The sequence below is a fragment of the Carcharhinus amblyrhynchos genome, chromosome 5 (assembly GCF_965287045.1).
Source record: "Carcharhinus amblyrhynchos chromosome 5, sCarAmb.v2.hapA, whole genome shotgun sequence".
Classification (NCBI taxonomy): domain Eukaryota; kingdom Metazoa; phylum Chordata; class Chondrichthyes; order Carcharhiniformes; family Carcharhinidae; genus Carcharhinus; species Carcharhinus amblyrhynchos.
In genome coordinates, this window is record NC_137328.1 from 6,126,505 (window position 1) to 6,153,222 (window position 26,718).

A 26,718-nucleotide genomic window follows, 5' to 3' on the forward strand; every position below is an offset into this window, starting at 1 on the left:
TTGGTAATCTGAAAACACCCATGTACTTTAAGAATGGATGTCAACAGCCTTAGAGGGAATGCAGAGGAGATTTACCAGGATGGTACCGGGAGTGAGGGAAATCAGTGTGGAGAGACTGGAGAAGATGGAATTGTTCTGGGAGATTTACCAGAGATATTTAGTACCAAGAAGGGGCTTTGATGGAGCAGATTGGGGGAACAGTTTCCGTTGGCAGGAGGTCCGGTAACCAGAGGGCACAGATTTCAGAGAATTAGCAAAAAAGCCAGGGGACGGATGAGGAGATTTATTTTTACTCAGTGAGTTGTTGTGACCTGAAATGTGATGCCGGAGAGGGGGATGGAAGCAGTAACTTTTAAAAGGAAAATGGATATATGCTAGGAAAGGAAAAAAGTGCTGGCATGTGGGGAAATAGCAAAGACTAATTAGGTAGCTCTCTCAGGGAGCTGGCACAGAAACGATGGGCAGAATAATTCCTTCTATGATGTACGATTCTAAGGTATTGTGCACTGATATGGCCATTCATCTCATCAATATTGGTGGGATCGCACTGTGTAAATTTCCTACAAAATGACAAGTTTCCAAAGTGAGCCATTGACTCTGAAGCACTATAGGATGTCCTGAGATTGTGAACAATGCTACACCATTGGTAACTATACCTTCAGGTGCCAAGGCCTTAAGCCCTGGAATTCCCTTCCTCAATCTCCCAATGTCTCCCTCTTTTCTCCCATAACATGATCCTTAAAATCTTCCTCTTTGACCAGGCTTTTGGCCACCTGTTCTCACAAGGCCTGATGTTTATTTATTTATTTATTAGTCACAAGTAAGGCTTACATTAACACTGCAATGAAGTTACTGTGAAATTCTCCTAGTTGCCACAGTCTGGCACCCGTTCGGGTCAGTGCACCTAACCAGCACGTCGTTCAGGCTGTGGGAGGAAACCAGAGCACCCAGAGGAAACCCGCACGGACATGGGGAGAATGTGCAGACTCTGCGCAGATAGTGACCCAAGCCGGGAAGCAGCAATGCTAACCACTGAGAAACCGTGCTGCCCGTCGCTACCATGCCACCTTTGATGTTCACTCCTCGGTTGGAGCCTTGTGATATTTTACAACGTCAAGTGCTCTATATAAATGTAACTTGTTGTTGGCAGTGACTACTTAAAGGGAGATAGGATTGATTACGAAACCACTTGCGCTAATTACTGCAATGGGGTCAGTCGCCAACGTTTCCGATGCCACTCCTTCCGACATCTTCAACGTGATGAGCATCTAGCCCCATTCTGAAGGGAGAAGGAAGACAGACAATGGGTTCGAAACTCAGACGGGGAGACTATAGCCAAGGATTATTATTAATCTGTACAGAGAACTTGGTGATCCTTTTTTTTGTCCTGCTTTTGTTGGGGACATGTCAGTTTCTGGAAGAGCCCTGATAGGAAGGAATACCCTCTAATTAGTCAGATTTCAGGAACTGAAAGGGTGGTGGAGGAACCCTATACACGGGACTCGCCTGTGCTGATAAAACAGATGCTGCTGGAAGGGAACTCAGTTTACATCTCCTATGGCAGCTGTCAGATAACTCAACACCGAAACCTACTCTGGTCTTTTCATCTCTCAACCAGTCGGACTTAACTGATCTTAACACATGCCAGTGGAATTTGTAGGAGATCCCACTCAAAGGAAGTGAGATAGAGCTTTGGCACCAGAGAGTTTTCCCAAAGAACTAGGGTGGCACGGTGTTACAGTGGTTAGCATTGCTGCCTCACAGCGCCAGGGACCCAGGTTCAATTCCGGCCTTGGGTCACTGTCTGTGTGGAGTCTGCACATTCTCCCCGTGTCTGTGTGGGTTTCCTTCGGGTACACCTGTTTCCTCCCACAGTCCAAAGATGTGATGGGTTAGGTTGATTGGCCATGCTAAATTGATTCTAGTGTCAGTGGGATGAGCAGGATAAATGTGTGGGGTTACCTGAATAGGGCCTGGGTGGGATTGTGGTCAGTACAAACTCAATGGACTGAATGGCCTCCTTCTACACCCTTAAGTTGACCACTTATTTTATGCTCACTAATGAATAGAATGTTTTGCCACATCAATGGACATATGACTTATTTTTAGAGTCATTGAGATACACAGCATAGAAACAGACCCTTCAGCCCAGCTCTTTCATGCTGACCCAGGTTTCCTAAACTGAACTAGTCCAATTTGCCTGTTTTTGGCCCAGATACCTCTAAACACAACAGAATGGCCTGGTGGCACAGTGGTTAGCACTGCTGCCTCACAGCTCCAGGGATCCGGGTTTGATTCCCGGCTTAGGTCACCGTCTGTGTGGAGTTTGCACATTCTCCCTGTGTCTGCATGGGTTTCCTCCGGGCGCTCTGCTTTCCTTGCACAGTCTGAAATATTCGATGGGCTGAATGGCCTCCTTCTGCACTGCAGGGATTCTAAACCTTTCCTATCCATGTACCTGCCTAAACGTCTTTTCTTTGGTTAATAAAAGGAGGAAACCGGAGCACCCGGAGGAAACCCACACAGACATGGGGAGAATGTGCAAACTCCACACAGACAGTGACCCAAACAGGGAATCAAACCCGGGTCCCGGGTAGCAGTGCCAACCACTGGGCCTATCTTGCATTTCACTAACCCAAAGAGGGATACAGCAGCCTAGTGGTAACATCACTGGACCAGTAATCTACAGGCTCCAGCTACTGCTCTGAGGACAGGGGTTCAAATCCCATCACGGTAACTGGTAGAATTTAAGTTTGATTAATAAATCCGGAATTAAAAGATAGTCCCAGCGATGGTGACCGTGAGACAATTGTTGTGAAACCAATCTGGCTCACTGCTGTCCTTAGGGAGGGGGAGTCTGTCATTCAGTCTGCACATGACTCCAGACTCACAGCAATGTGGTAATGGTCTAACAAGCCAAACAGTTAAAGGGCAATTAAAGATAGACAACAAATACTACCCTTGCCAGCAATGCCCAGATCCTGTATGTCGGTGTTATCACAGAAAGGTGTTCCTTGTTTATCTTTGGGGCGGCATTGGGCCACAGTGGTTAGCACTGCTGTCTCACAGCGCCAGGGACCCGGGTTCAATTCCTGGCTTGGGTTACTATCTGTGTGGAGTTTGCATGTTCTCCCCGTGCCTGCATGCGTTTCTTCCGGGTGCTCCGGTTTCCTCCTACAGTCTGAAAGGCATGCTGGTTAGGGCGCATTGGCCGTGCTAAATTCTCCCTCGGTGTACCCGAACAGGCGCCGGAGTGTGGCAACCGGGGGAATTTTACAGTAACTTCATTGCAGCGTTGAGCCCAATATCAAACAAATCAGATGAAAGCAAAATACTGCGGATGCTGGAATCTGAAACAAAGGCAGAAAATGCTGGAAAATCTCAGCAGGTCTGACAGCATCTGTGGAGAAAGAATAGAGCAAAGGTTTTGGGTCTGGGTGACTCTCCGTCAGAGCACTGAAGAAGGGTCATCCAGACTCAAAACGTTGGCTCTATTCTCTCTCCACAGACGCTGTCAGACCTGCTGAGATTATCAAACAAATCAGGTTTGATTCTTAACTCCACAAATGCTGCCTGACCTGCTGAGTTTTTCCAGCATTTTCTAATTTTTATATCAGATTTCCAGCACCCGCAGTATTTTGCTTTGATTTGCTTTAACTAAAAAATGATCTGATCCTTGCATTACTTACATTAACTTCATTTCTATTTAACGTTTAAGAAAAGGATGCAGCAAAGTGGGGCTATGACTTAATTGTCAAAGGCGCCTCTTGATGATGCCATTGGACACACCATTATAACAATGGGCCTAACAAAATCCTGTGGAGTGTGAACCTGATGTGGAGATGCCGGTGTTGGACTGGGGTAAACAAAGTACAAAGTCTCACAACACCAGGTTAAAGTCCAACAGATTTATTTGCTAGCAAATGCCACTAGCTTTCAGAGCACTGCTCCTTCGTCAGGTAACTCATCTGACGAAGGAGCAGCACTCCAAAAGCTAGTGGTGTTTGCTACCAAATAAACCTGTTGGAGTGTAAACCTGCCAGAGGAAAGCTGTTTGCAGACAGGTTCCCTGCTCCCAGCAGGCCCAGCAGTTCACCAAAGGCTCCTCCTATTTCTCTTGGCCCTACAAGCATACCATGGGCCTTCACAGCCCACCCCTCCCCCGCCACCCCTAACTCCAAACTTGACTTACCTTGACATAGCTGGTTTCTGTGTAACCTCCCTCGATCCCCAACTATGATGTGTCCCCTGGTCCTCTCATGAGCTCCGACTCCTACCAGCCAGTTTCATTCCCGAACCAGGGGTCCTGGAGTTAAAATCTCCTAGGCCTCACACTCTGGCATTTATGTAGCGCCTTTCATAACCTCAGGGAGTCCCAAAATGCTTTGCAGTCAATGAAGAGCTTTCGATGCTTAACCTAGTCTCATAACACGGAAGACATTACAGCCAATTTGTGCATAGCAAACTCCCACGAAGAACAAATTCCCATGAAGAACCAATCCATCACGCAAACCAGCCTCCCATCCATTGATTCTGTCTACACTTCCCGCTGCCTCGGAAAAGCAGCCAGCATAATTAAGGACCCCACGCACCCCGGACATTCTCTCTTCCACCTTCTTCCATCGGGAAAAAGATACAGAAGTCTGAGGTCACGTATCAACTGACTCAAGAATAGTTTCTTCCCTGCTGCCATCAGACTTTTGAATGGACCTACCTCGCATTAAGTTGATCTTTCTCTGCGCCTTAGCTATGACTGTAACACTACATTCTGCACTCTCTCGCTTCCCTCTCTATGAACGGTATGCTTTTCTGTATAATGCTCAAAAGGCAATACTTTTCACTGTATGCTAATACATGTGATTATAATAAATCAAATCAAAATTACTGCAGAGAATGGAACTTAATTATGCGGATGGGATTTTCCAGTCCCCCTGTTTCCCCCACCCCGCACCCCTATTCCGAGGCATGTTTTCCAGCAGCGGGGGTGGCATGCCATCGGCTGCCGGTAGGATCTTCCAGTCCTGCTGATACCTACAGTGCTTCGTGAGGCTCGCCCGTCCTGCGGCCGGGGAACCCGTCGCGAGGAGTCATCTTCGGTGGGACTGGATGATCCAGTCGGCAGTAAGGTCTGGAAAACCCACCACATGTTTAGGTCGCCTGGCTATGGATTTAAATACATTCCTCGAGTAACTAATTGCAGCTTCTCTTCGGTAAGAACCAAACTAAACCGAACCCCTAGACTATCATATCGGCTTCATTACGGCATACTGTGAAAGGAGGCTGTGCAAGTCGGAACATTCCCAGCCCAACCTTCCGAGTAATTCTATTATTACTAGTCTGTTCAGGTTAGTGTGGTGGCTGCCCTGTCTCAAGAAGGAGCCTAATTAGCAACTCGATTCAAAAGGGAGAAGTAATTCACTCTCTCCAGTATCAGCTGTACAGACACTCCAATAATGGGCAAGCCAGCAGACAGAGGGAGTAAGTGGCCACCCACCCCAAGCTACAATGGTTGCCACAGCAGCAGACTGGCACTTTTAATATCCCTGCAGTTGTCAGCAGTCGTTAAGGGTGTCAATCAAAGCTCGGCGAGCGAAAAGGATTTCGGCCTCGAGCTGCGTCTGAGTCCTGCCTGTTTAGCGAACGTAGAAATGGGCCTTGGCTGACACTTTGGATGGGAGGGCATTGGCAAGGGTCTAGAGATGGTTTACCGGAAAGGTTCCTGGGACGAGAGACCTCACTCACAGAGATCGATTGGAGAAGCTGGAACTGCTCGCCTCGGAAAAGAGAAGGTTGAGAGGAGATTTAATAGAGATAGAGTAGACAGGAGGAAACTTTTCCCATGGATGGAGGGATCAATGATCGGGGGGGGGGGTGCATAGGTTTAAGGTAAGGGGCAGGAGGCTTAGACGGGATGTGAGGAAAAACCTTTTAACCCAGAGGGTGGTGGGAGCCTCACTGCCTGAAAGGGTAGCGCTGATGTGGAGATGCCGGTGTTGGACTGGGGTGGGCACATGAAGAAGTCTCACAACATCAGGTTAGAGTCCAACAGGTTTATTTGAAATCACGAGCTTCCAGAGCGCTGCTCTTTCAAAGGAGTAGCAGTCTGAAAGCTCGTGCTACCAAATAAACCTGTTGGACTTTAACCTGGAGTTGTGAGACTTCTTACAGAAAGGGAGGCAGAGACCTTCATAACATTTAAGACAAATTTAGACGTGCGGTTGTGATGCCAACGCACACAGAGCTATGGACCAAGTGCTGGAAAAGGGGGCTTGAATAGTTAGGTAGTTATTTTTGGACAGCGCAGACACAATGGGCTGAAGGGCCTTTTCTGTGCTCTAGATGTCAATGACAGTATGACTCCCCTGTCTCAAGAGGGGAGAAAAGAACATTCCAGACTGATAATAACAAAGGCCTTTTCCTGAAATTAATTCAGAAGATAATTTTAAATTGAATGGGTCATTCAAATACTGGCTGTCTCCACTCTCAAGGTGTGTAAGCCACTATATAGGATTATATAATCTACATAACCATCCATCTTATTTGGAAAAAGACTTGGAAATTCAGGAGGTCACATGATGAGGAAGCCATACTCTCTGTTGGCTTTTAAAATGACAACAAGGAACTATTCTCCCATTAGAAAGCCATTGAAGTAGCTGCAAACCATTCAAGCATCGGAGGTAACAAACAGCAATACTGTGAAAGCGGAGAAGGACTTTCACCAACCTGTTCCAACTTCAATCTCACCTAACAACCAATCTGCTGAAATTTTGACTATAAGCAGCCTTGCAGCTTATGAAGAATCCCCATACTTTACAAGACCTTCACTTAAACAAAACATCAACTCAGCTAAGAAACTACAGATAATCTGTTGAGGGATGAATATTGGCCCAGACTCCAGTGAGAGGTTTCTCACTCTTTTTCAAAGAAGTGGGCTGAGGGATCTTTGATGCTCACCAGGGAGGGCAAACAAGGCCTTGGTTTAACATCACATTCAAGTCAGCAACACCTCCAACAGTGTAGCACTCCCTCAGGACTGTGCTAGAAGATCAACGTGAGCTACATGCTCAGGTTCCTGGAGGAGGAACCCACAACAGAGCAGTACGGTGGCACACTGTTCAGCATTGCTGCCTCACAGCACTAGGAACCCAGGTTCAATTCCCGGCTTGGGTGGAGTTTGCACATTCTCCCTGTATCTGCATGGGTTTCCTCCGGGTGCTCCGGTTTCCTCCCACAGTCCAAAAATGTGCTGGTTAAGTGGATTGGCCATGCTAAATTGCCCCTTAGTGTCAGGGGGACTAGCAGGGTAAATACATGGGGATAGGGTCTGGGTGGTCAGTGCAGACTCAATGGGCCAAATGGCCTCCTTCTGCACAGTAGGATTCTATGATTCTATGATTTGACTCTGAGATGAACCCACAGAGCCATAGCAGAAGAAGCAAGGTGTGGATTAAAGGAATGGGTATGTGAAGTATTTATAATGTACAGAGGGTACTGGTGGAGGTGTACATTGCATAGATTTGGACAGAACTATTACATATATTGGGAAACGTCCTTTAGGAAAAGACTTGACTGCAGCAGTCTGGGGTGTGACTCTCCCTGGCTTTGTTGGTACTTTGTTGGGAAAATCTTCAGGATCATTGTCAGCATCCAGTTGTGTCATCAGCTGTGGCTTCTTCCTCCTCCACCTATCCCAGGTTTGGTCTCTCCAAAGACCAAAGATGCACAATGTGCAACAGACAGAACGCAACGACTTGCATTGATGGCTTCAAGCTTCCAAGGGGTTTGACAGGTGGGTCATCAAACAACACCTGACATTTACACACTTAAAGAGATATTAAGACAGGCGACCGAAAGCTTGTTCAACGAGGCAGATTTTAAGGGGCGTCTTAGAGGAGGAAAGAGAGAGAAGCAGAGAGACGGAGAGGTTTAGGGAGGGAATTCCAGAATTCAGGGCTCAAGTGATGGTAACCAGTGGCGGTGTGATTAAAATTGGGGATGTGGAAGAGACCAGAATTGGAGGAGCACTGAGACTGCAGAGTTGTGGCATTGACATAGACATAGAAACTAGTAGGAGGCTATTCGGCCCTTCGAGCATGCTCCACCATTCAACATGATCATGGCTGACCCTTCATCTCAACGAAATAATCTCCGCATACCCTTTGACTTTAGAGTTGCGAAATCTATCTATTTCCTTCTTAAATATATTCAGTGTCTCCGTTTCCACAGTCTTGTGTGGTAGAGAATTCCACAGCTTCACTACCTTTTGAGTGAGGATATTTCTCTTCATCTTTGTCCTAGATGACCTACCCTGTATCATAGAATCCCAGTAAGAAGTCTCACAACACCAGGTCATAGAATCCCTACAGTGCAGAAGAGTCCATCTGGCCAATTGATTCTACCTTACGGATTATCTTACCTAGGCCCTTTCCCCTGCCCTATTCCCGTATCCCCACACATTTACTGTGGCTAATCCACCTACCCTACACATCTAAGAGACAATTTAGCCTGGCTAATCCACCCAACCAGCACATTTTTGGACTATGAGAGGAAACCGGAGCACCCGGAGGAAACCCATGCAGACACGGGGAGAATGTGCAAACTCCACACAGACAGTGTCGCAAGTTGAGATTCGACCCCGGGTCACTGGCACTGTGAGGCAGCAGTGCTAACCAGTGTGCCACTACATCCTGAGAGTGGGGGTGGGATTTTCCAGATGTGCTCGCCCCAAAACCGGAGGGTCAACAGACCTTCTGTGTGGTCCACTCCCAGCCCACTCTGATTCCCGTGGTGGGCAGGAGGGAAAAATTCCATCCCAGTGACTCCTTATTCTAGACCACCTCCCCCCCCACCCCCCCCCCCCCAACCCGATCCAGAGACATTGGAAGAGATTACAGGGGTAGGGAGGGCTTTGGGAGATTGCTATGCAAATTAAATCGCTGTTGAATTCCAATTCCTCAGCACCCTCACCCCTCCTAGGCTGGGAGTTTTGGAAATGGGAAGAGGCACAGACGCACACACAAGATAGAAAAGCTTCCACTAACTTCACATCCACTGTGCAGGAATGTCAGGAGTCCACTTGTACAGCAGGTGCAAGCGGCGCGGGGTCCCCGGGCGGATTTTCATAACGGAAGCGTTTGTGAGCTTCAGAGAAGTTCCTCTGCCCAGATACTTCACCCGCATTCCTGGTCCAAGGGAGAAGCCAGATCCGAGTTGAGGAAGTGTTTTAAAAGGAGGGGGCAGCAGCTCTGAGCGCGGTCCAGTCTGCCAGCTTGTTTATTGCGTTTGAAAAATAATCTCCCCCCCCCCCCGCCTCCACAGTATCCCTGCTTCCAAAAAAATCTTTCTGCCGCAGCCAAGCTGCCTGTGAACATGCCGTGTGCTCGATCATTTGTGACTCCAGTGTTTCACTCGAGTTCAGGCCTCTTTATGGTTAATATAAGCCTTTGTAATATAACCCAGGTACAGTTAAACAGGAATAAACTCTCAGTAAGACAAGCGGATATCATTGTGTAAATACTGGCTATTGATGGAAACAGGAGGGGAGATGTTTACAGTCCAAGGCAATTTATTGAAACCTCTGGAGCTCAGTCGTCTCCAGCCAGAATAAGCACAGACTGGGATCTGCAAAAAAAGCTATTCTGGAGATGTCTGCCACAGTTGGGTGTAAAAGGATATCTCGATTAAGGGGAACTGGACCATCCCCTCTCTGGCTTGGCACTCCAGTCTCTGGTTGGGCACACACACACACACAGGGAGCTCTCCAAAGTTACTTTCACAGCAGGGGTTTCCAGTTACTGCACAGCGTGACTGACACACACTCCACTCCCAGATAACAGGTTGAGGGGGAGCGCAGAGGAGCCAGGCTGTGCAGAGGGTGATATTTCCAGCTTGGAGAGGAGGAGGGGACTGGAAGAGGGTTCAATCCCAACGGCAGAGAGAGAGAGAGAGAGAAGGGACATCTCTCCCACAAACAAGATCCCACAGTGCTCAAATGAGAGCAGACAACATCAACCCCAGGACAGGGCTGGTGGTAGCTCTGGTGAGTGTCTTCCTGGTTTTTGGCTTCATGTTCACAATGTCTGGAGTCAGGGGCGAGACCCTGGGGGATATCCCCCTCATTGCCATTGGGCCAGCTATCTTCCTGCCGGGACTGGCTGCCATCCTACTAGCCAAGAAGACGGACGGGTGCTCCAAGTGGCCCCCTCTGCCTTGCCCCCGCCCCAAGAAGGAGGAGGAGGAGGAGGAGGCTGGGGGTGAGCTCCTGGCGGGACAGAGCGTGGAAGGGAGCTGGCAGGACATGTCCAAGACCTCCACCCGCAGCCAGACCCCCGACACCGAGGAAGGGAGCTCGGTGGTGCTGGATTCCCGGAGCCTGATCAGGAAGAGCGACCAAGAGGCAGCCCGGAGGTACCTGGAGACTTACTATCCCTCCGGAGTCTTCAACTACTGCGCCTTTTCCCGGCTCTGCTCCAACCGGGACAGTGCCTTCTATACCAGTATCTACTCCACCCGGGACAGCGTGGTCTATTCCCCTCGGGACAGTGTGCCCTACGGCAAGTATTACTGCTGTTACCCCAGCCCGGGGGAAACCCAACACGTTAGACTTTGCTGGGATTACGAGACTATAGTGTGAGAGAGGGGGGGAAATGAACAAGAGCGCCGCCTCCACAGCCGAATAGCCAAACTTCCTCTCACCGCTGGATCATTCTTTTCACCTGCGAACTGAGACTTGGAACTTCGGGTTGTAGCAAATTTAGATAAACACAGATTGTGTCTTTTTTGTGTGGGTGACATTACACTTGGGAAACTGGGGTTTCAATGTTAATTGCAAAATACAGACTCTATGTTGGACAAGTCACTAATCACTAAACTTTGCATTGTTTTATGGTGTCTTAATGTCTCACTTAATTCCTCAGCCACGCCCAGGATTTTAGATTAGAATCTGATTTGCAGCAATATATTTGCAAATTATATCTCAAACATATTATAAGGTTGTAAATCCGTGTTTGCAACTAGCAGCAACTAAATTACAGAACCATTCAGATTTACACTTAACCAGTTCTTTTAATTTACTGCAGGAATCCGTAAGAAAAAAAAATGCTCAAATCCTTGATTTGATTTGATCTATTATTATCACATGCATTAACATACAGTGAAAAGTATTATTTCTTGCGCTATGCAAAGCATACCGTTCATAGAGAAGGAAAGGAGAGAATGCAGAATGTGGTGTTACAGTCAAAGCGAGGGTGTAGAGAAAGATCAACTTAGTATGAGGTAGATCCATTTAACAGCAGGGAAGAAGCTGTTCTTGAGTCAGTTGGTATGTGACCTCAGACTTTTGTATCTTTTTTCTCCCCCGAGGGAAGAATGTGGAAGAGGGAATGTCCGGGTGCATGGGGTCCTTGATTAAGCTGGGGTTAAATATCTGTCCTCTTAACACGGATAATAAGGGAGCCCCATTTTCAGGTTTACAAGATTAGTTTGGACAAGTTTTACGGCTAGCCTCCATTTCCAAGTTTATTCAGTTCTTTCTGTTTCAACTTGTGAAGGGAAAATGGGATTAAAATGAGGGGCTAGTTTATTTTTCACTCGTGTGGACAGGATGGGCTGAATGGCCTCTTTCTGCACTGTAACATTTCTACGGTTCTCTGCAAGAGTGAGACTGTTGAGTTTTACCCAGTTTTTCAGTTAAAGGGACATTTATCGGGGTGGGTGAATGGCTAATTAATGTTTAGAGTAAAAGATAAGTCAGTGATGGTGACTGTTACAATTCACACTTCAGTGTGATCCATGACTTGCCTATCCTTAAGTACAAGTTTTTTGTTTAACAGACTTGCCTCTTTTGATAGAGAATTGCCACTGAGTGGAGGGTTGAGGTGAATGTTTGATCACATGGGGATCAAACAGGGGAGATGGCCTAGGTACAATCTTTGGTCAGAGAGTCATTGCAGACTTGATGGGCTGAATGGCCTCCTTCTGCACTGTGGGGATTCTATGATTCTGGATTCTGGGTTTGTACGACAGTCAACAATCATTGTCATTATGCCACAGAAACTGACAGTAGCATGGTGGCACCGCTGCCTCACAATGCCAGGGACCTGGGTTCAATTCTGGCCTCAGTTGACTGTCTGTGTGGAGTTTGCACATTCCCCCCATGTCTGCATGGGTTTCCTCTGCGTGCTCCAGTTTCCTCCCACAGTCTGAACTTGTGTAGGTGTCCATGCTAAATTGCCCCTTAGAGTTTGGGGGACTAGCAGGGTAAATACATAGGGCTATGGGGATAGGGCCTAGGTGGGATTGTTGTTGGTGCAGGCTCGATGGGCCAAATGGCCTCCTTCTGCACAATCTAACTTCTGGCAATTTAATGCAGAAATCCAGAGACTGCTGTCAGCAACCCAGCAAGTGTGCTGCTGAGGCCCGACTGCTGTCGATTAAACTTTTAAGAGTTTGGCAGGAGATTGACAGAGTAGACACTGAGAAGTTGTTTCCCCCAGTTGGGGAATCTAGAACACGGGAGCGTAGTTTCAGGACAAGGGGGCGATGAGTTAAGAATAAGATGAGGAAAAAATGATTTCACTCAAAGGGTGGTGAATCTTTGGAATTCTCTACCTCGGAGAGTTGTGGATGCTGCATCGTGGAAGACATTTGAGGCTGGGAAAGACAGATTTCCTTCTTTCGGGGAATCAATGAAGATGGGGAGGGGGCAGGAATTGAACCCAACATCAGCCATAATTGTACTGAATAGTGGGGCTGGCTCAGTGGGCCAAATGGTTTATTCCTGCCCTGATTTGTTATGTTCTTATGCACTTCCACTATGATGCTGTTAATCTCACTGTAAAAACCCAACACAAAGTTACACCTTGTTGATGTAACTGGGTTTGTAAGTGGTGCATTAAGTTCATAATTGCTGCTAAACATGCATCAGCTCCAAAAGAGTGACTTTACATTTGTTGAATGTCAAATTTTCCTGTTATAGAGTTAAAAATTCCACATATTTTAGAGTATTAAATATTTTAAAAACTTTGTCTCTGATAACTTTATTCCCATGTGTTTGGCCCATTCTTTACTTTGCGATCAGTAAATTCCAGAAATGAACAGTCAAGGGATTTGGGTGTTTTTATTTCCTGGTTTGCTGACTATGAGAATACTCCACTGTGATTGGCTGCTTACACTGCTCGATGATTTCACTGTTGCTGGATGGTTGGAGATCCCTTTGATTTGATACCCCATCAGAAGGGGAAATCCACACCACAGAGGTGACTAGAACTGGTGGGCAGCTTTCTCCAAGGTCAGTGGTTAGTGCCATTGCTTCAGAGCTGAGTGCAAAATACAGCCCTTCCATCCGCATCCCCCTTCCCCCTCCCAACTCCATTCCTTCTGTACTTGTCCCTGCACAAAAAAACTTTCCCAATTCACTTACAAATGAACTTTCAAAATCTCAGCCATCTAGCCTTTGGTGCCCCATTTATCATGACAGTTCTGCAGTTATCCATTTGTACAACCATACCGTTACCTTCACCTCTGATCACCTATTCCTCTGTAAGACCATCACTGTCTTTCACCCTGGCTATTCCCTAATGCAGCCCTCATCCCCATTCTCTTAAGTCTAAGAGATGCAGACTTGAATAAATACGGTAGACAACTAGTTTAGCTAGGTACTGCCAGAACCGGCTGGACCAGCCAAAGGGGAGGTGATGGCCTCGTGGTATAGTTTGCTTACTAATCCAGAAATTCAGCTAATATTCTGGGGACCGAGTTCAAATCCCACACATGTCAGATGCTGAAATTTGAATTCAATTATAAAAACTGGAATTAGCAATCTACAGATGACCATGAAACCATTGATGGAAAAGCCCATCTGGTTTGCTAACGTCCTTTAGGGGAGGACATCTGCTATCCTTACCTAGTCTGGCCTACATGTGACTCCAGAGCCACAGCAATGTGGTCGACTCTCAACTGCCCTCGGGCTACTAGGGATGGGTAATAAATGCTGGCCAGCCAGCGGCGCCCGTGTCCCACGAATCAAAAACAAACACGTGAGGAATTACTGGGTTTTGCTCTCATCTGCTAAAACAGCTCACTATTCCAGCATCATTATGGAATACCAAGATAATTTCCGTAATTTTTCTGCTACTCTAAACTATCTCCTTAAATCCCTCCTTTGTCTCCACCACCATCACTTGCAAAAACAAGTGTGAGAATCTTCTGGATATTTTTGCCATTAAGATTGAGACCATTTGATCAGCTGCCCCACTCTTCCCATGCTCCCTAGTTCTAACCTCTGCCAACTTGAGGTCATTCAAAATTTTACTACCTGTTTCCTTGTGCCAAGTCCTGCTCCCTCCACGTCACCATTTCTGCTATCCTACATTACCCCCTGGTTAAGCAACACAACAATTTAAACATTTTTACCCTTGTTTTCAAATTCAACCATATCCTCGCTCCTATCCCTATCTCTATAACTATAGAGAGATTATAGATAGATTATACCGATCCAAAGATAGTCTCACGACACCAGGTTGAAGTCCAACCTGGTGAGCCTCTGAAAGCTCGTGATCCCAAATGAACCTGTTGGACTTTAACCTGGTGTTGTGAGACTTCTTACTGTGCCCAACCCAGGCCAACGCCGGCATCTCCACATCATGATGCAAAGAGGTACAGGTTAGGTGGATCGGCCATGCTAAATTGCCCCCTGTGTGTCCCAAGATGTGCAGGTTAGGTGAACAGGGGGGTAAATGTGTGGGGTTACAGAGGTAGGGTTGGGGTGGTGGTTCTGGGTAAGATGTGAGGCCCAATAGGCCTCCTTCTGCACTGGAGGGATTCTATGATTCTAAAATTCGGATGTGGTAATCAAATAAGTGTCTACATCAGGTTCAGGATAGAAGACTAGGGGAAGTCTTCCACCTTTCTTCAGTACTAGTCTGTGCTTATGTGGCGTCACCCCCCCATTACCAGACTGTCCTCTACATCAAGGCATCGGAACAAATTTGGCATCAGAATTGAAGTGCAAGGGAATCAAAGTGAAAAATCTCATTCAGCGTAAACTCAGAAACGGGGATGTTTACTGATGATTCTGCAGTGTTCCATTCCACTCACAGTACTGGAACAACAGTCAAGTTTACTTAAAGTCACAAGTAGGCTTACATTAACACTGCAGTGAAATTACTATGAAAATCTCCTAGTTGCCACACTCCTGTTCAGGTACACTGAGGGAGAATTTAGCACGGCCAACGCACTAAACCAGCACGTTTTTCAGATTGTGGGAGGAAACCAGAGCACCTGGAGGAATCCCACGCAGACATGAGGAGAACATGCAAACTCCACACAGACAGTGTCTCAAGCCAGGAATCGAATCAGGCTCCCTGGCGCTGTGAGGCAGCAGCACTAACCACTGTGCCACCGTGCCACACTCTGTACCACTGTGTGGTCCATGCCCACATGCAGCAAGACATGTACAACAGTCAGGATTGGGTCAATACGTGGCAAGTAACATTCATGCCACACAGTGCCAGGCAACAACTAGTTCCAGCGGAGAGATTTTAACCATCTGCTTACATTCAATGGCATTATCATTGAGGGAACTCCCTCCATCAACATCCTGGGAGTTACTATTGATCAGAAAATTAACTGACTCACTGCATAAACACAGTGGCTACAAGAGCAAGCCAGAGACCCTGAATTCTGTGGCAAGCAACTCATCTCCTGACTCCCCAAAGCCTGTTCATCATCAACAAGGCACAAGTCAGGCATGTGATGGAATATTCTCCACTTGCCTGGATGGGTGCAGCTCCAACAACACTCAAGAAGCTCAACACCATCCAGATACAAAGCAGCCGCTTGATTGGCACCACATCCAACACTGTCAACATTCAATCCCACACACACTGGTGCACCATAGCTGCATCTATGTACCATCAACAAGAGGCCTAGCAACAACTTGTCAGAGTGCCTACATCAGCACCTTGGGAACTCACAAACTCTACCACTAACAGGGACGAGGGCAGCAAGTGGATAGAAAACTGCCACCTGCAAGATCCTTTCCCAATCACGCATCACCCTGACTTGGCACCATCTTGCCATTGCTCCCTCACTGTCACTGGGTCAAAATCCAGGAAATCCCTCCCTAACAGCACCTACATCACAGCGACTACTGTGGATCAAGGAGGTGGCGAACCGTTACCTTCTCAAGGGCAGTTAGGGATTGGCAATAAATGCTGGCCGAGCCAACAACACTCATATCCCGCAGGCAAACAGAAGTTTAAAGTTCAAAGTTTATTGATTAGTGTCACAAGTAGGCGTACATTAATACCGCAAGGAAGTTGCTGTGAAAATCCCCCAGTTGCCGAATTCTGGCGCCTGTTCAGATGCACTAAGGGAGAAATTAGCATGGCCAATGCACCTAAGCAGCTCATCTTTCGGACTGTGGGAGGAAACTGGAGCACCCGGAGGAAACCTACGCAAACACAGGGAGAATGTGCAAACTCCACACAAACAGTGACCCAAGCTGGGATTCGAACCTGGGTCCTTGGCACTGTGAGGCAGCAGTGCTAATCACTGTGCCACCGTGCTGCTCTCACTGTCCTAGAGTAAGAAATCTCTGGCACAACTCATTACTGATAATAGGAAGAGGAAGCAAAATAATTATTCTATACTCAGCCTCCATACACTAATCCTGATAAGTACTAATAATATCCCATGAAAGACGATGAGGAGAGAGTTTTTATTCACTTATATTTGATGTCTATTATATATTAATGTTTCTGGAGTGTGTTGGCTATGTAGAGGATTGGAATTGGAGCATGTGCCACATAATGGTCTGCAGTTCACCCAGGCAATGCAGGCTAATTTTTACCTTCATGACTTTATAGGGCCACAAGACTATAACATATAGGAGCAGAATTAGGCCTTTTGGCCCATCGAGTCTGCTTCACCAGCCAATCATGGCTGATAAGTTTCTCAACCCCATTCTCCCACCGTTTCCCCCTAACCTCTGATCCCTTTACTGATCAAGACCCTACTTATCTCTGCCTTAAATACACACAATGGGATGGCCTCCACAGCCTTCTGTGGGGTGGAACGGCAGCACAGTATTGCCTCACAACGCCAGGGACCTGGGTTCGATTCCCAGCTCAGGTGACCACTTGTGTGGAGTCTGCACATTCTCCCAGTGCCTGTGTGGGTTTCCTCTGGGTGCTCCAGTTTCCTCCCACAGTCTGAAAGACGTGCTGGTTAGATGCATTGGCTGTGCTAAATTTTCCCTCCGTGTACCCAAGCAAGCGCCAGAGTGTAACGACTAGGGAATTTTCACAGTAACTTCATTGTGGTGTTAATGAAAGCCTACTTGTGACATAAATAAATAAACTTTAAACAATGAACTCCACAGATTCACCATCCCCTGGCTGAAGAAGCTCCTCCTAATCTCGGTTCTAAAGGGTTGTCCCTTTATTCTAAGGCTGTGCTCTTGGATCCAAGTCTCTCCTACAAGTGGAAACCTCTTCACTACATCCATTCTATCTAGACCTTTCTGTATTCTGTAAGTTTCAATGGGATCCCCCCTCATCCTATTAAACTCCACTGAGTGCAGAGAGTCTCTTGTTGCAGAATCCCTCCTTTCACTTTCAGTGGATATTAACATCAACTGGGACAATGATTTGGGTATTATGGGATGTGGTGCAAACACGAGTATGCAAAATTCACTTGTCTCAGTGAATGAAAGGAACAGGCTCAAGGGGCTGAACTGTCCTCCTCCCGTTCCGATGCTATTGTAGGTGGGACATTAGAGTTGATTTGTAGCCCAAGGTGAAATATCTCCTTAGTTTCCCCTCTTGGCTCTGACGTCAGGAACAGATGTCGGGATATCTGGCAATTCCCAGAAGGCTGGAATGAAAGTTGGCGAATGAGTCACCTCGGACCCAGCCAATGTCCAGGGACTAAATCATTCTCCCTTGACAGTCAGCGGCTAAATTAATCCAACTTATTACATAAATACAGAACTATTATTTATAGATAAGACTTAACTCAAGTTACTGGTGGTATGGAAGAAATCTTTCAACCTCCCGCTTGGCAGCGGCTGGGCATTAGGCACCTGAAGATCAAGGACGTTTGACTTATCGCCCTGTTCCTGGCATTGCTGCAACCACTTCAATCTTCCCTACAGTGGGAAGACTGAACTGCCCATTGGACGGAGGTGGTAGCTCTTTGTAAGGTGCAATCTGGAATCCAAGAGATAGAATCTTGAGGAACCCCAGTGCAACTGAGTCATAGAATCCTTACAGTGGAGAAAGAGGCCATTCTGCCCATCAGGTCTGCAGTGATCACAATCCCACCCAGGCCCTATTCCCGTAACCCCACATACTTACCCTGGTAATTCCCCCTGACACTAGGGTTAATCTAGCATGGCCAATCAACCCAACACATGCATCTTTCAAACTGTGGGAGGAAAGCAGAGCACCCGGAGGAAACCCATGCAGACAGAGGGAGAGTATGCAAACTTCACACAGACAGTGACCTGAGGCTGGAATTGAACCTGTGTCCCTGGCGCTGTGAGACAGCGGTGCTAACAACTGTGCCACCAAGCCACCCCTGAAGATGAAGATGTAAAGGAAACGTTGTTTAAATGGGTCAGTTGTAGACAAAATGAGTGATTATTTCAACATATATCCATGACCAAGATAGTTTATTTGTTCCTATGGCCAGTCATTTTCAGTTATGGGAAGCAGATGAAAACCAGGGTATGAGCAGATATTGTAAGTTGACATTTCAGTGCCCTATTGAGGGTGTGATGCAGTGTCAATGGTGTAGTCCCTCTGCCGAAATTATTCATAGAATCCCTACAGTGCAGAAGAGGCCATTTGACCCATCGAGTCTACAGTGACTCACTGACAAAGCATCTTACTCAGATCCTCTTCCCTGCCCATTCCCTCTAACCTGATACATTTCATAAGACTGATCCATCTAACCTACACAATGTCATAGAATCTCTACAGTACAGAAGGAGGCCATTCGCCCATCGAGTCTGCACCAACCACAATCCCATCCAAGCCCTATCCGCATAACCCCATGTATTTACCCAACTAGACTTCCTGACATTAAGGGACAATTTAGCATGGCCAATCCACTGAACCCTCACATCTTTGGACTATGGGAGGAAACCCACACAGACATAGGAAGAACGTGCACACTTTGCACAGACAGTGACTCAAGCTGGGAATCAAACCTGGCGCTATGAGGCAGCAGTGCTACCCACTGTGCCACCCCCTGCGTGACAGTAAAATGTTGACATAGGGATTTTTCTACTGTGCCATGCGGACATATGGGATTTCCAGCACAAGAACTGGATGTAATGACAATGTGATCAGGAATGGTGAGTGAATCATAAAGCTTTCAATATTTAGATATACTTTAGACTGTATAAAAATCCAATATATGACAATTAAATCTGATTGCAGGAGGAAACCAGAGCATCTGGAGGAAACCCACACAGACACGGGGAGAATGTGCAAACTCCACACTGACAGTCACCCAAGGCTGGTGTTGAACCCGGGTCCCTGGTGCTGTGAGACAGCAGTGCTAACCACTGTGCCACCAGAAACATTAAAGAAACACAAAACCAAGGTGCCTCTCTGCTTAGTTGAGTAGATGTAAAAGATTTCAGAGCACCAGTTAAAAAAAAACATGGAACTCTTCAAGTGTTCTGGTCAATACCTGTCTATGAATCAATACTACTCAGAAACAAATGCTGTTCTTTTATCTTGTTTGCCATTAGTGTCACTTTACTGCACGCAAATTGGCTGCAATGTTTGATTGTGTAAAACAGGCATGCTGTAAATGTGAAAGAGTGATTGAGCAGGGTACAGCACAGAAGAAGGCATTTGGTTACCACTGGCTCTTTGAAAGAGTTATTTAGTCAGTGCCACACCCCTGCTCTTTCTCCCTAGCCCAGCAGATGTTTCCCCCTCAAGTCGATATATGTTGAAAGTTATAAATCTTCTTTCTCTAGGTGGTACGTTCTTCACTAAAATTCACGGTGTCATTTTTCTGTTCATCTACCCTCTGGTTCTTTCACCAACTCCCTTACATCTGTGCCCTTTGGTTACCGACCTGTCAATGGAAAAATGCAATATAAATGCCAATCTTCTTCCATTATGTTTAGCTCCCTCAGTTCGGGTTTTGTTTATTGGTGGGTTCCACTGAGCCATCACTTGCAATTAAAACTTAGGCAGATATTTATTGTGGGACGAACTCCTGACTGCACAGATTCAGACTGCAGAATCTACCATCTCAGAGAGTTATGCTGCTGAGTCCTTCAAGTAAAAACTTTGCTAAAGGCATTACGAAGACAGTTCAATGAAGAATGCTACTTTCAGTTTTCAAATTTATTATTTTTGTTTAAAGCCTTATTTTGTACATTTAAAATGTCAGTATTGGGTAAACAAAGAGGCAGATCCTTCTTTCACCACATGTATTTGGAGTAATTCAATTGGTTCACCAACAAAGCGTGACAGTAAAATGTTGACATAGGGATTTTCCCATTGTGACATTCTGACATATGGGATTTCCAGCACAGGGATAGGATGTAATGACAATGTGATCAGGAATGGTGAGGTGGTCACAAAGCTTTCAACTGTATATGGAATCCAATATATGACAATTACTTAATTTAACTCCTAGGTAATAAGTCACAATTCCTCGATTTCCCCTAAATGTCAGATCCCTTTCCAATGGGGCTTCTATTGAGCTGTAAATGCTGTAGGGAAGGCACAGGACCAACAGAAACATGAGAAGACCATTCAATCCTTCAAGCCTGTTCCACCATTCTATTAGATCACTTCGATCTCTTCCTGAGCTCCGTTTATCAGCCTTGGTTCTGTATCCCTTAAAACCCTTCACCTACCAAAAACTTACCAATCTTCATTTTGAAATTTTTCATTGATTAGCCCCCCCTCCCTCACCTCTCCTCTTGTCAATGCAACACTTGACATGCTGAAAATGACTTCTACTTGTTGATGGTAAATGATAGAGTTGTGGGCTAGCAAGAATTTGATTGGAGATCGTTGCTCAACACTCCAGGAATGATGCTGTATGTTTCTTTCTCAGACTCTGCGATGGGGCTGGTGTTTCCTGACTGTGCTTTGTTCACCAATGGTTTTGATGGCACAGTCACTGATGTACTTGATGATGAACCTTCCTTCCCTTCGAGCCAGTACGTCACCATGTCACCCTTTCCCTGCGAACGACAGAAGGTCCAAGGCAGATTACGTGGAATATGCAGCAGAGAAAGAGGTTATTTGGCCCAACAGGTTCAGGCTGGTGTTAATACTCCAATTGAGACTTCTCTCACTGTACTGTCATCTCACTCCTATCAGCATAACCTTCCATTCCTTTCTCCTTCCTAGCTTTGAAAAACATCTCCCCGAAATACATTTATTCTATTTAACCTTTTGTTTTCCATTATCCTTTCTGGGGCGGCATGGTGGCATAGTGGTTAGCACTGATGCCTCACTGCACCAGGGACCGGGTTTGATTCCCAGCTTGGGTCACTGTCTTTGTGGAGTTTGCACATTCTTCCTGTGTCTGCATGGGTTTCCTCCAGGTGCTCCGGTTTCCTCCAAAGATGTGCAGGTTAGTGCTATGGCCATGTTAAATTTCCCCTCAGTGTATCTGAACAGGTACTAGAGTGTGGCGACTAGGATATTTTCAAAGTATCTTCATTCCAGTGTGACTGTAAGCTTGCTTGTGACAAATAAGCAAATTTTAACTTTAACTTCATGGGATAGGGGCATTGTTGGCAAGGCCAGCATTTGTTGACCATCTCTAATTGGTTTCGAATTGAATGGCTTGCTAGGCCACTGTCAACCACATTGCTGTGGGTTTGGAGTCACATGTAGGCCAGATCAGGTAAGGATGGCAGATTTCCTTCCCTAGAGGGCATGAGTGAATGAGTTTATTTTTACAATCATCAATGACCATGGTCACCGTTAGTAACACCAGATGAAAAATTCCCGATTTATGAATTGAATTTAAATTCCACCAACGTTCCTGGTGGAATTTAATCCCATATCCCCAGACCTAGCCTGGGTCTCTGGATTACTAGTCCAGTGACAGAACCGCCACATTACTGTGTCCTCAAACCACCCCTTGTGGTAGTAAGTCCCACATTCTCACCACACTCTGAGTACAGATGTTTCTGTTGAACTCCCAGTTAGATTAATTAATGCCCATCTTATACCGATGGCCCCTAATTTTGGATGCCCCTTTGACAGTGTGCACAGTGGCACAGTGGTTAGCACTGTTGCCTCACAGTGCCAGGGACCTGGGTTCGATTCCTGGCTTGGGTCACTGTCTGAGGAGTTTGCATGTTCTCCCCGTGTCTGTGTGGGTCTTCTCTGGGTGCTCCGGTTTCATAGAAATCTACAGTGCAGAGGGAGGCCATTCGGCCCATCGAATCTGCACCGACCACAATCCCACCCAGGACCTCTTCCTTCAACCCCATGCATTTACCCTAGCTTGTCCCCCTAACACCAAGGGGCAATTTAACACAGCCAATCCACCTGACCCTCACATCTCTGGACTCCCACTGTCCGAAAGACGTGCTGGTTAGGTGCATTGGCCATGCTAAGTTCTCCCTCAGTGTACCCAAACAGGCGGAGTGTGGCGACTAGGGGATTTTCACAGTAAACTCCATTGCAGTGTCAATGCAAGCCTACTTGTGACACTAATAAATAAATTTTAAACATGCTCTCACTATCACAGTCATTCCGAGCAATTGCTACCCAGCCTGGCTCTGCTTACATTCGCCTTCTCTGAGATATGTGCACTCAGCCTGGAATGTGAATTAAAAATAACTTGGACAAACGGAACTATTAGCCTGGTCAGGGAATTAAATTAACAAGTGAGTCATGCATTTTATTTGATACAAGGCTAAATATTCATTAGATAAACTATTTGATTCGCCTCATCATCGTACCGGCTTCTCATTTGTTCCGTCAAAACTCAACATAATAATTTGAATGAAATTCACTTACTTTTATTTGCAAGGTGCCACGACACGTCAAGACATATCCTCCAAACTGTTTCAGTAAGCTGTTTGTGCTGGAGCTGCACTGTATCTTCAGCGCTAAGACACAAGCAATAAAACAGTTCAGTATTTTACAGCATTGAAGGGTGGCCATACGGCCCATGGTTCTTTTAAAGAGCCATTCAATTAATTCCACTGCCCTTGTTCTCTCTCTCTCTCTCTCTTCAGGTAACAAGCCCTCAAAGGCTGTCACGGACTATGGACTTCAGTCTCAGTCTGTGATCACGCTTGACAAAGTGCTGCAGTAGTCTATCATTTGTGGCAGATGGCGTTTGATGTGGATAAGTGTGAGGTCACGCATTTTGGTCAGAAAAATGTGACTATCTAAATGGGGAGAGACTTCCGGGTGCCCCGGTGCAGAGGGATCTGGGTGTCCTTGTTCAGAAGTCACAGAAAACTAGCATGCAGATACAGCAGGTAATAAAGAAAGCGAATGGAATGTTGGCATTTATAGCTAAAGGAATAGAATGTAAAGGTAAGGAAGTATTGTTGCAACTATACAAGGCGTTGGTGAGGCAACATCTGGAGTATTGTGCACAGTTTTGGTCCCCTTACTTGATGAAAGATGCAGTGGCTTTGGAGACAGTTCAGAGAAGGTTCACCAGATTGATTCTAGAGATGAGGGGTTTGTCATATGAAGAGAGATTGAACAGTTTAGGCCGACACTCTCTGGAATTCAGAAGAATGAACGGAGATCAAATTGATGATAAAGGTTTGGATAAAGTAGACGTGGATCAGATACTTACTCTTGTGGGACATTCTAAGACGAGAGGCCATAGTCTTAGGATAAGGGGTAGCAAATTTAAAACTGAGTTGAGGAGAAATTGAGGAGAAACATATAAGATGATTAGAGGTTTAGATAGGGTGGATAGTGATAGCCTTTTTCCTCGGATGGAGAAAGCTAGCACGAGGGGGCATGGCTTTAAATTAAGGGGGGGTAGCTACAGGACGGATGTCAGGGGTAGGTTCTTTACCCAGCGGGTGGTGAGGGATTGGAATGCCCTGCCTGCTGCAGTTGTAAATGCGCCTAGTTTGGGGGCGTTTAAGAGATCTGTGGATAGGTTTATGGACGAAAAGGGATTGGTATAGGCTAGTGGGTCATTGTTTTTGTAACTGGTCGGCGCAACATCGTGGGCCGAAGGGCCTGTTCTGCGCTGTAATGTTCTATGTTCTATGTTCTATGTTATTACTTCTCCCAAAGGGTTGTGAATCTGTGGAATTCACTCCCCAAAGTGCAGTGGATAGAGGGACAGTGAGTAAATTTAAGGAGGAGTTGGATAGATTTTTAATTGGTAATGGGGTTGAAGGGTTATGGGGAGAAGGCAGGAAAATAGGGATGAGGAGCATGATTGAATGGCGGAGCAGACTTGATGGGCTGAATGGCCTAATTCTGCTCCTATATCTTATGAATTTGTGACTGAGCAGGAAACTCTCTGGGTGGGATTTTCCAGTCGCACGCGCCTCAAGGCCAGAAATTCCCACCTGAAGTCAATGGACCTTTGCATGCTGCCTGCTACAATTCCCGTGGCAGGCAGGACGGCTAAATTCTGCGCTCTCACTCTAACCACCTATACCCCAGGTACCTGGACAGATCTACAAATTGAAAATCAACTTGTTTGACTGTGTTGTGACACACCTTCCATCATGGTCATCAAGTCCTTAAGCGGGAGTTGAACCCAGAGGGAGGGATATCACCGCAAGATCTCCTCAATCTCCCTAGCTCAGAAATTATTTTCTATTCAATTCTTTGGGCCTGTTTCACATAATCTCTGACATATTTTTGCAACCAGAACCAGGAGAGTGAGGATTTATTTTTACATTTGTCCCAGCCATTTTCTTCCGATTTACCTCTTCTTTCTGTGATTACTTACCTCCTTACGTACAAACATAGTAAAGTGATAGGTAGGAAAAGACCAGCTGGTGTCTTGATACCTACATAGTGCCTAAAGCATGTCGACTGATATCACCATCTTTAGTCTTCAGGCTTTGACTGGCATCTCATGGTACAACCTTGTGCAAAGCTGGGAGGTGTGACCTTTAACCTTCTCTCTCTCCCTCTTATTGAACTCTTCCATCAGATGTGGGTATTGGTAACTAGACTAGTCCATCCCTAAACTGAACTGTATAGCACGCTTGGCCATTTCAGAGGGCAGCTTAGAGGCAAGTACTTTGCTGTGGAGTAACATGTAGGTCAGACCAGGAATGGCAGATTTCCTTCCCTAAAAGGATATTAGTGAACCAAATGGGTTTTTTCTTTTTACATCAGTTATGATCGTTTTATGGTCACTATTTTCCAAACTAGATTTTATAAATTGAGTTTAAATTCTACCAGCTGCCGTGGCACAGTGGTTAGCACTGCTGTTTCACAGCTCCAGGGTCCTGGGTTCGATTCCCGGCTCTGGTCACTGTCTGTGTGGAGTTTGCACATTCTCCTCATGTCTGCGTGGGTTTCCTCCGGGTGCTCTGGTTTCCTCCCACAGTCCAAAGATGTGCGGGTTAGGTTGATTGGCCATGCTAAGAAATTACCCCTGAGTGTCTAAGGATGCGTAGGTTAGAGGGATTAGTGGGTATAGTATGTAGGGATATGGGGGTAGGGCCTGGGTGGGATTGTGTTCGGTGCAAACTCGATGGGCTGAAGGGCCTCTTTCTGCACTGTAGGGTTCTATGATTCTGTGGTGGGATTTGAACCCATGGATGGTATTTTACGGCCTCACTTGTGTCAAAACTGGAAAATCCCATCTGAGGTCAATGGACCTTTCCACGTTCAGTGGCTTGCCCACTCCAATTCCCGTGGTGAGCGGGGCAGTAAAATTTAGGCCCACGTCTCTAAGACATTAGCTTGGGCCTCTGGGCTTGCGATTCTAATTTCATTCCCATTGTACCACCATTACCCCTAAACTGAACTTACCATCGCTGTCCCTCTCTTTTTTAGCAGTGCTAAAGAATGGATGGGATTCTCAGGCCTCCCTGCTGCATCTTTCTCATGATACCTGCCTCTACTACTACCTCTGGCAGCTTGTTCCAGACGCTCACCATCTGCTGTGTGAAAAAATTGCCCCTGTGGACTCTTTTGTATCTCTCCCCTCTCACCTTAAACCAATGCCCTCTAGTTTTAGACTCCCCTACCATTGTTGACTATCTAGCTGATCGATGCCCCTCATTAGGGTGGGAGAACAAATGTTCACATTCTACCTTGACTCGTTGACTCCATCCTCGAAGCCGTGTTCACGGTGTCGCCAAACAAGCAGTAGCGAGGCATCTTTGTCCCGACCACCCCAGCGACCACAGGTCCTGCAGTTGCCCGTGTGACAAAGAGAAGCAGTGGTTAGTGCGGTTGCGACCCGTTGACAGGAACATGCACAAAGGTCAGATGAAGTGAGTCAGTTAAATGTAAGTTCTACGTCAAAATGGTGAATTAGGGCACTTGTCCATTACCGGAGTGAATTCCAGCTCGGATCTTGAGTTTTGTCTGTGGCTTGTGTGGGATTTTGAAAGTGTTACACACGGCGACCAGATCCAGAGCCATGCTTGCTATCTCGCTGGCATGACCAATGCCATTTTCTTTCGGTACACCTGAGACTACCATATCTGCAAAAGAACAGGCTAATCAGCACCAATACCACCATTCCTGACTAAAATCC

At 46.3% G+C, this 26,718-nt stretch overlaps 2 protein-coding genes across 2 annotated transcripts in view; one reads left to right on the forward strand and one right to left on the reverse strand.

Annotated features, from left to right (window-relative positions):
• Window positions 1-9,862: 9,862 nt before the first annotated feature.
• On the forward strand, window positions 9,863-10,997 carry LOC145343388 (transmembrane protein 215-like). Its single transcript, XM_080189606.1, has one exon. The coding sequence runs from the start codon at window positions 9,992-9,994 to the stop codon at window positions 10,631-10,633; it is 642 nt and encodes a 213-aa protein (XP_080045732.1). The 5' UTR covers window positions 9,863-9,991; the 3' UTR covers window positions 10,634-10,997.
• A 10,031-nt stretch (window positions 10,998-21,028) lies between these two features.
• Window positions 21,029-26,718, reverse strand: part of LOC145343361 (atrial natriuretic peptide receptor 1) — a 40,102-nt gene continuing 34,412 nt past the window's right edge. The window contains exons 19-22 of the mRNA XM_080189577.1: window positions 26,513-26,665; window positions 26,270-26,368; window positions 23,025-23,116; window positions 21,029-21,226 (exon numbers count right to left, since the gene is read on the reverse strand). Of these exons, the coding sequence (XP_080045703.1) occupies window positions 21,029-21,226; window positions 23,025-23,116; window positions 26,270-26,368; window positions 26,513-26,665 (542 nt within the window). The remainder of the gene's footprint in view (window positions 21,227-23,024; window positions 23,117-26,269; window positions 26,369-26,512; window positions 26,666-26,718) is intronic.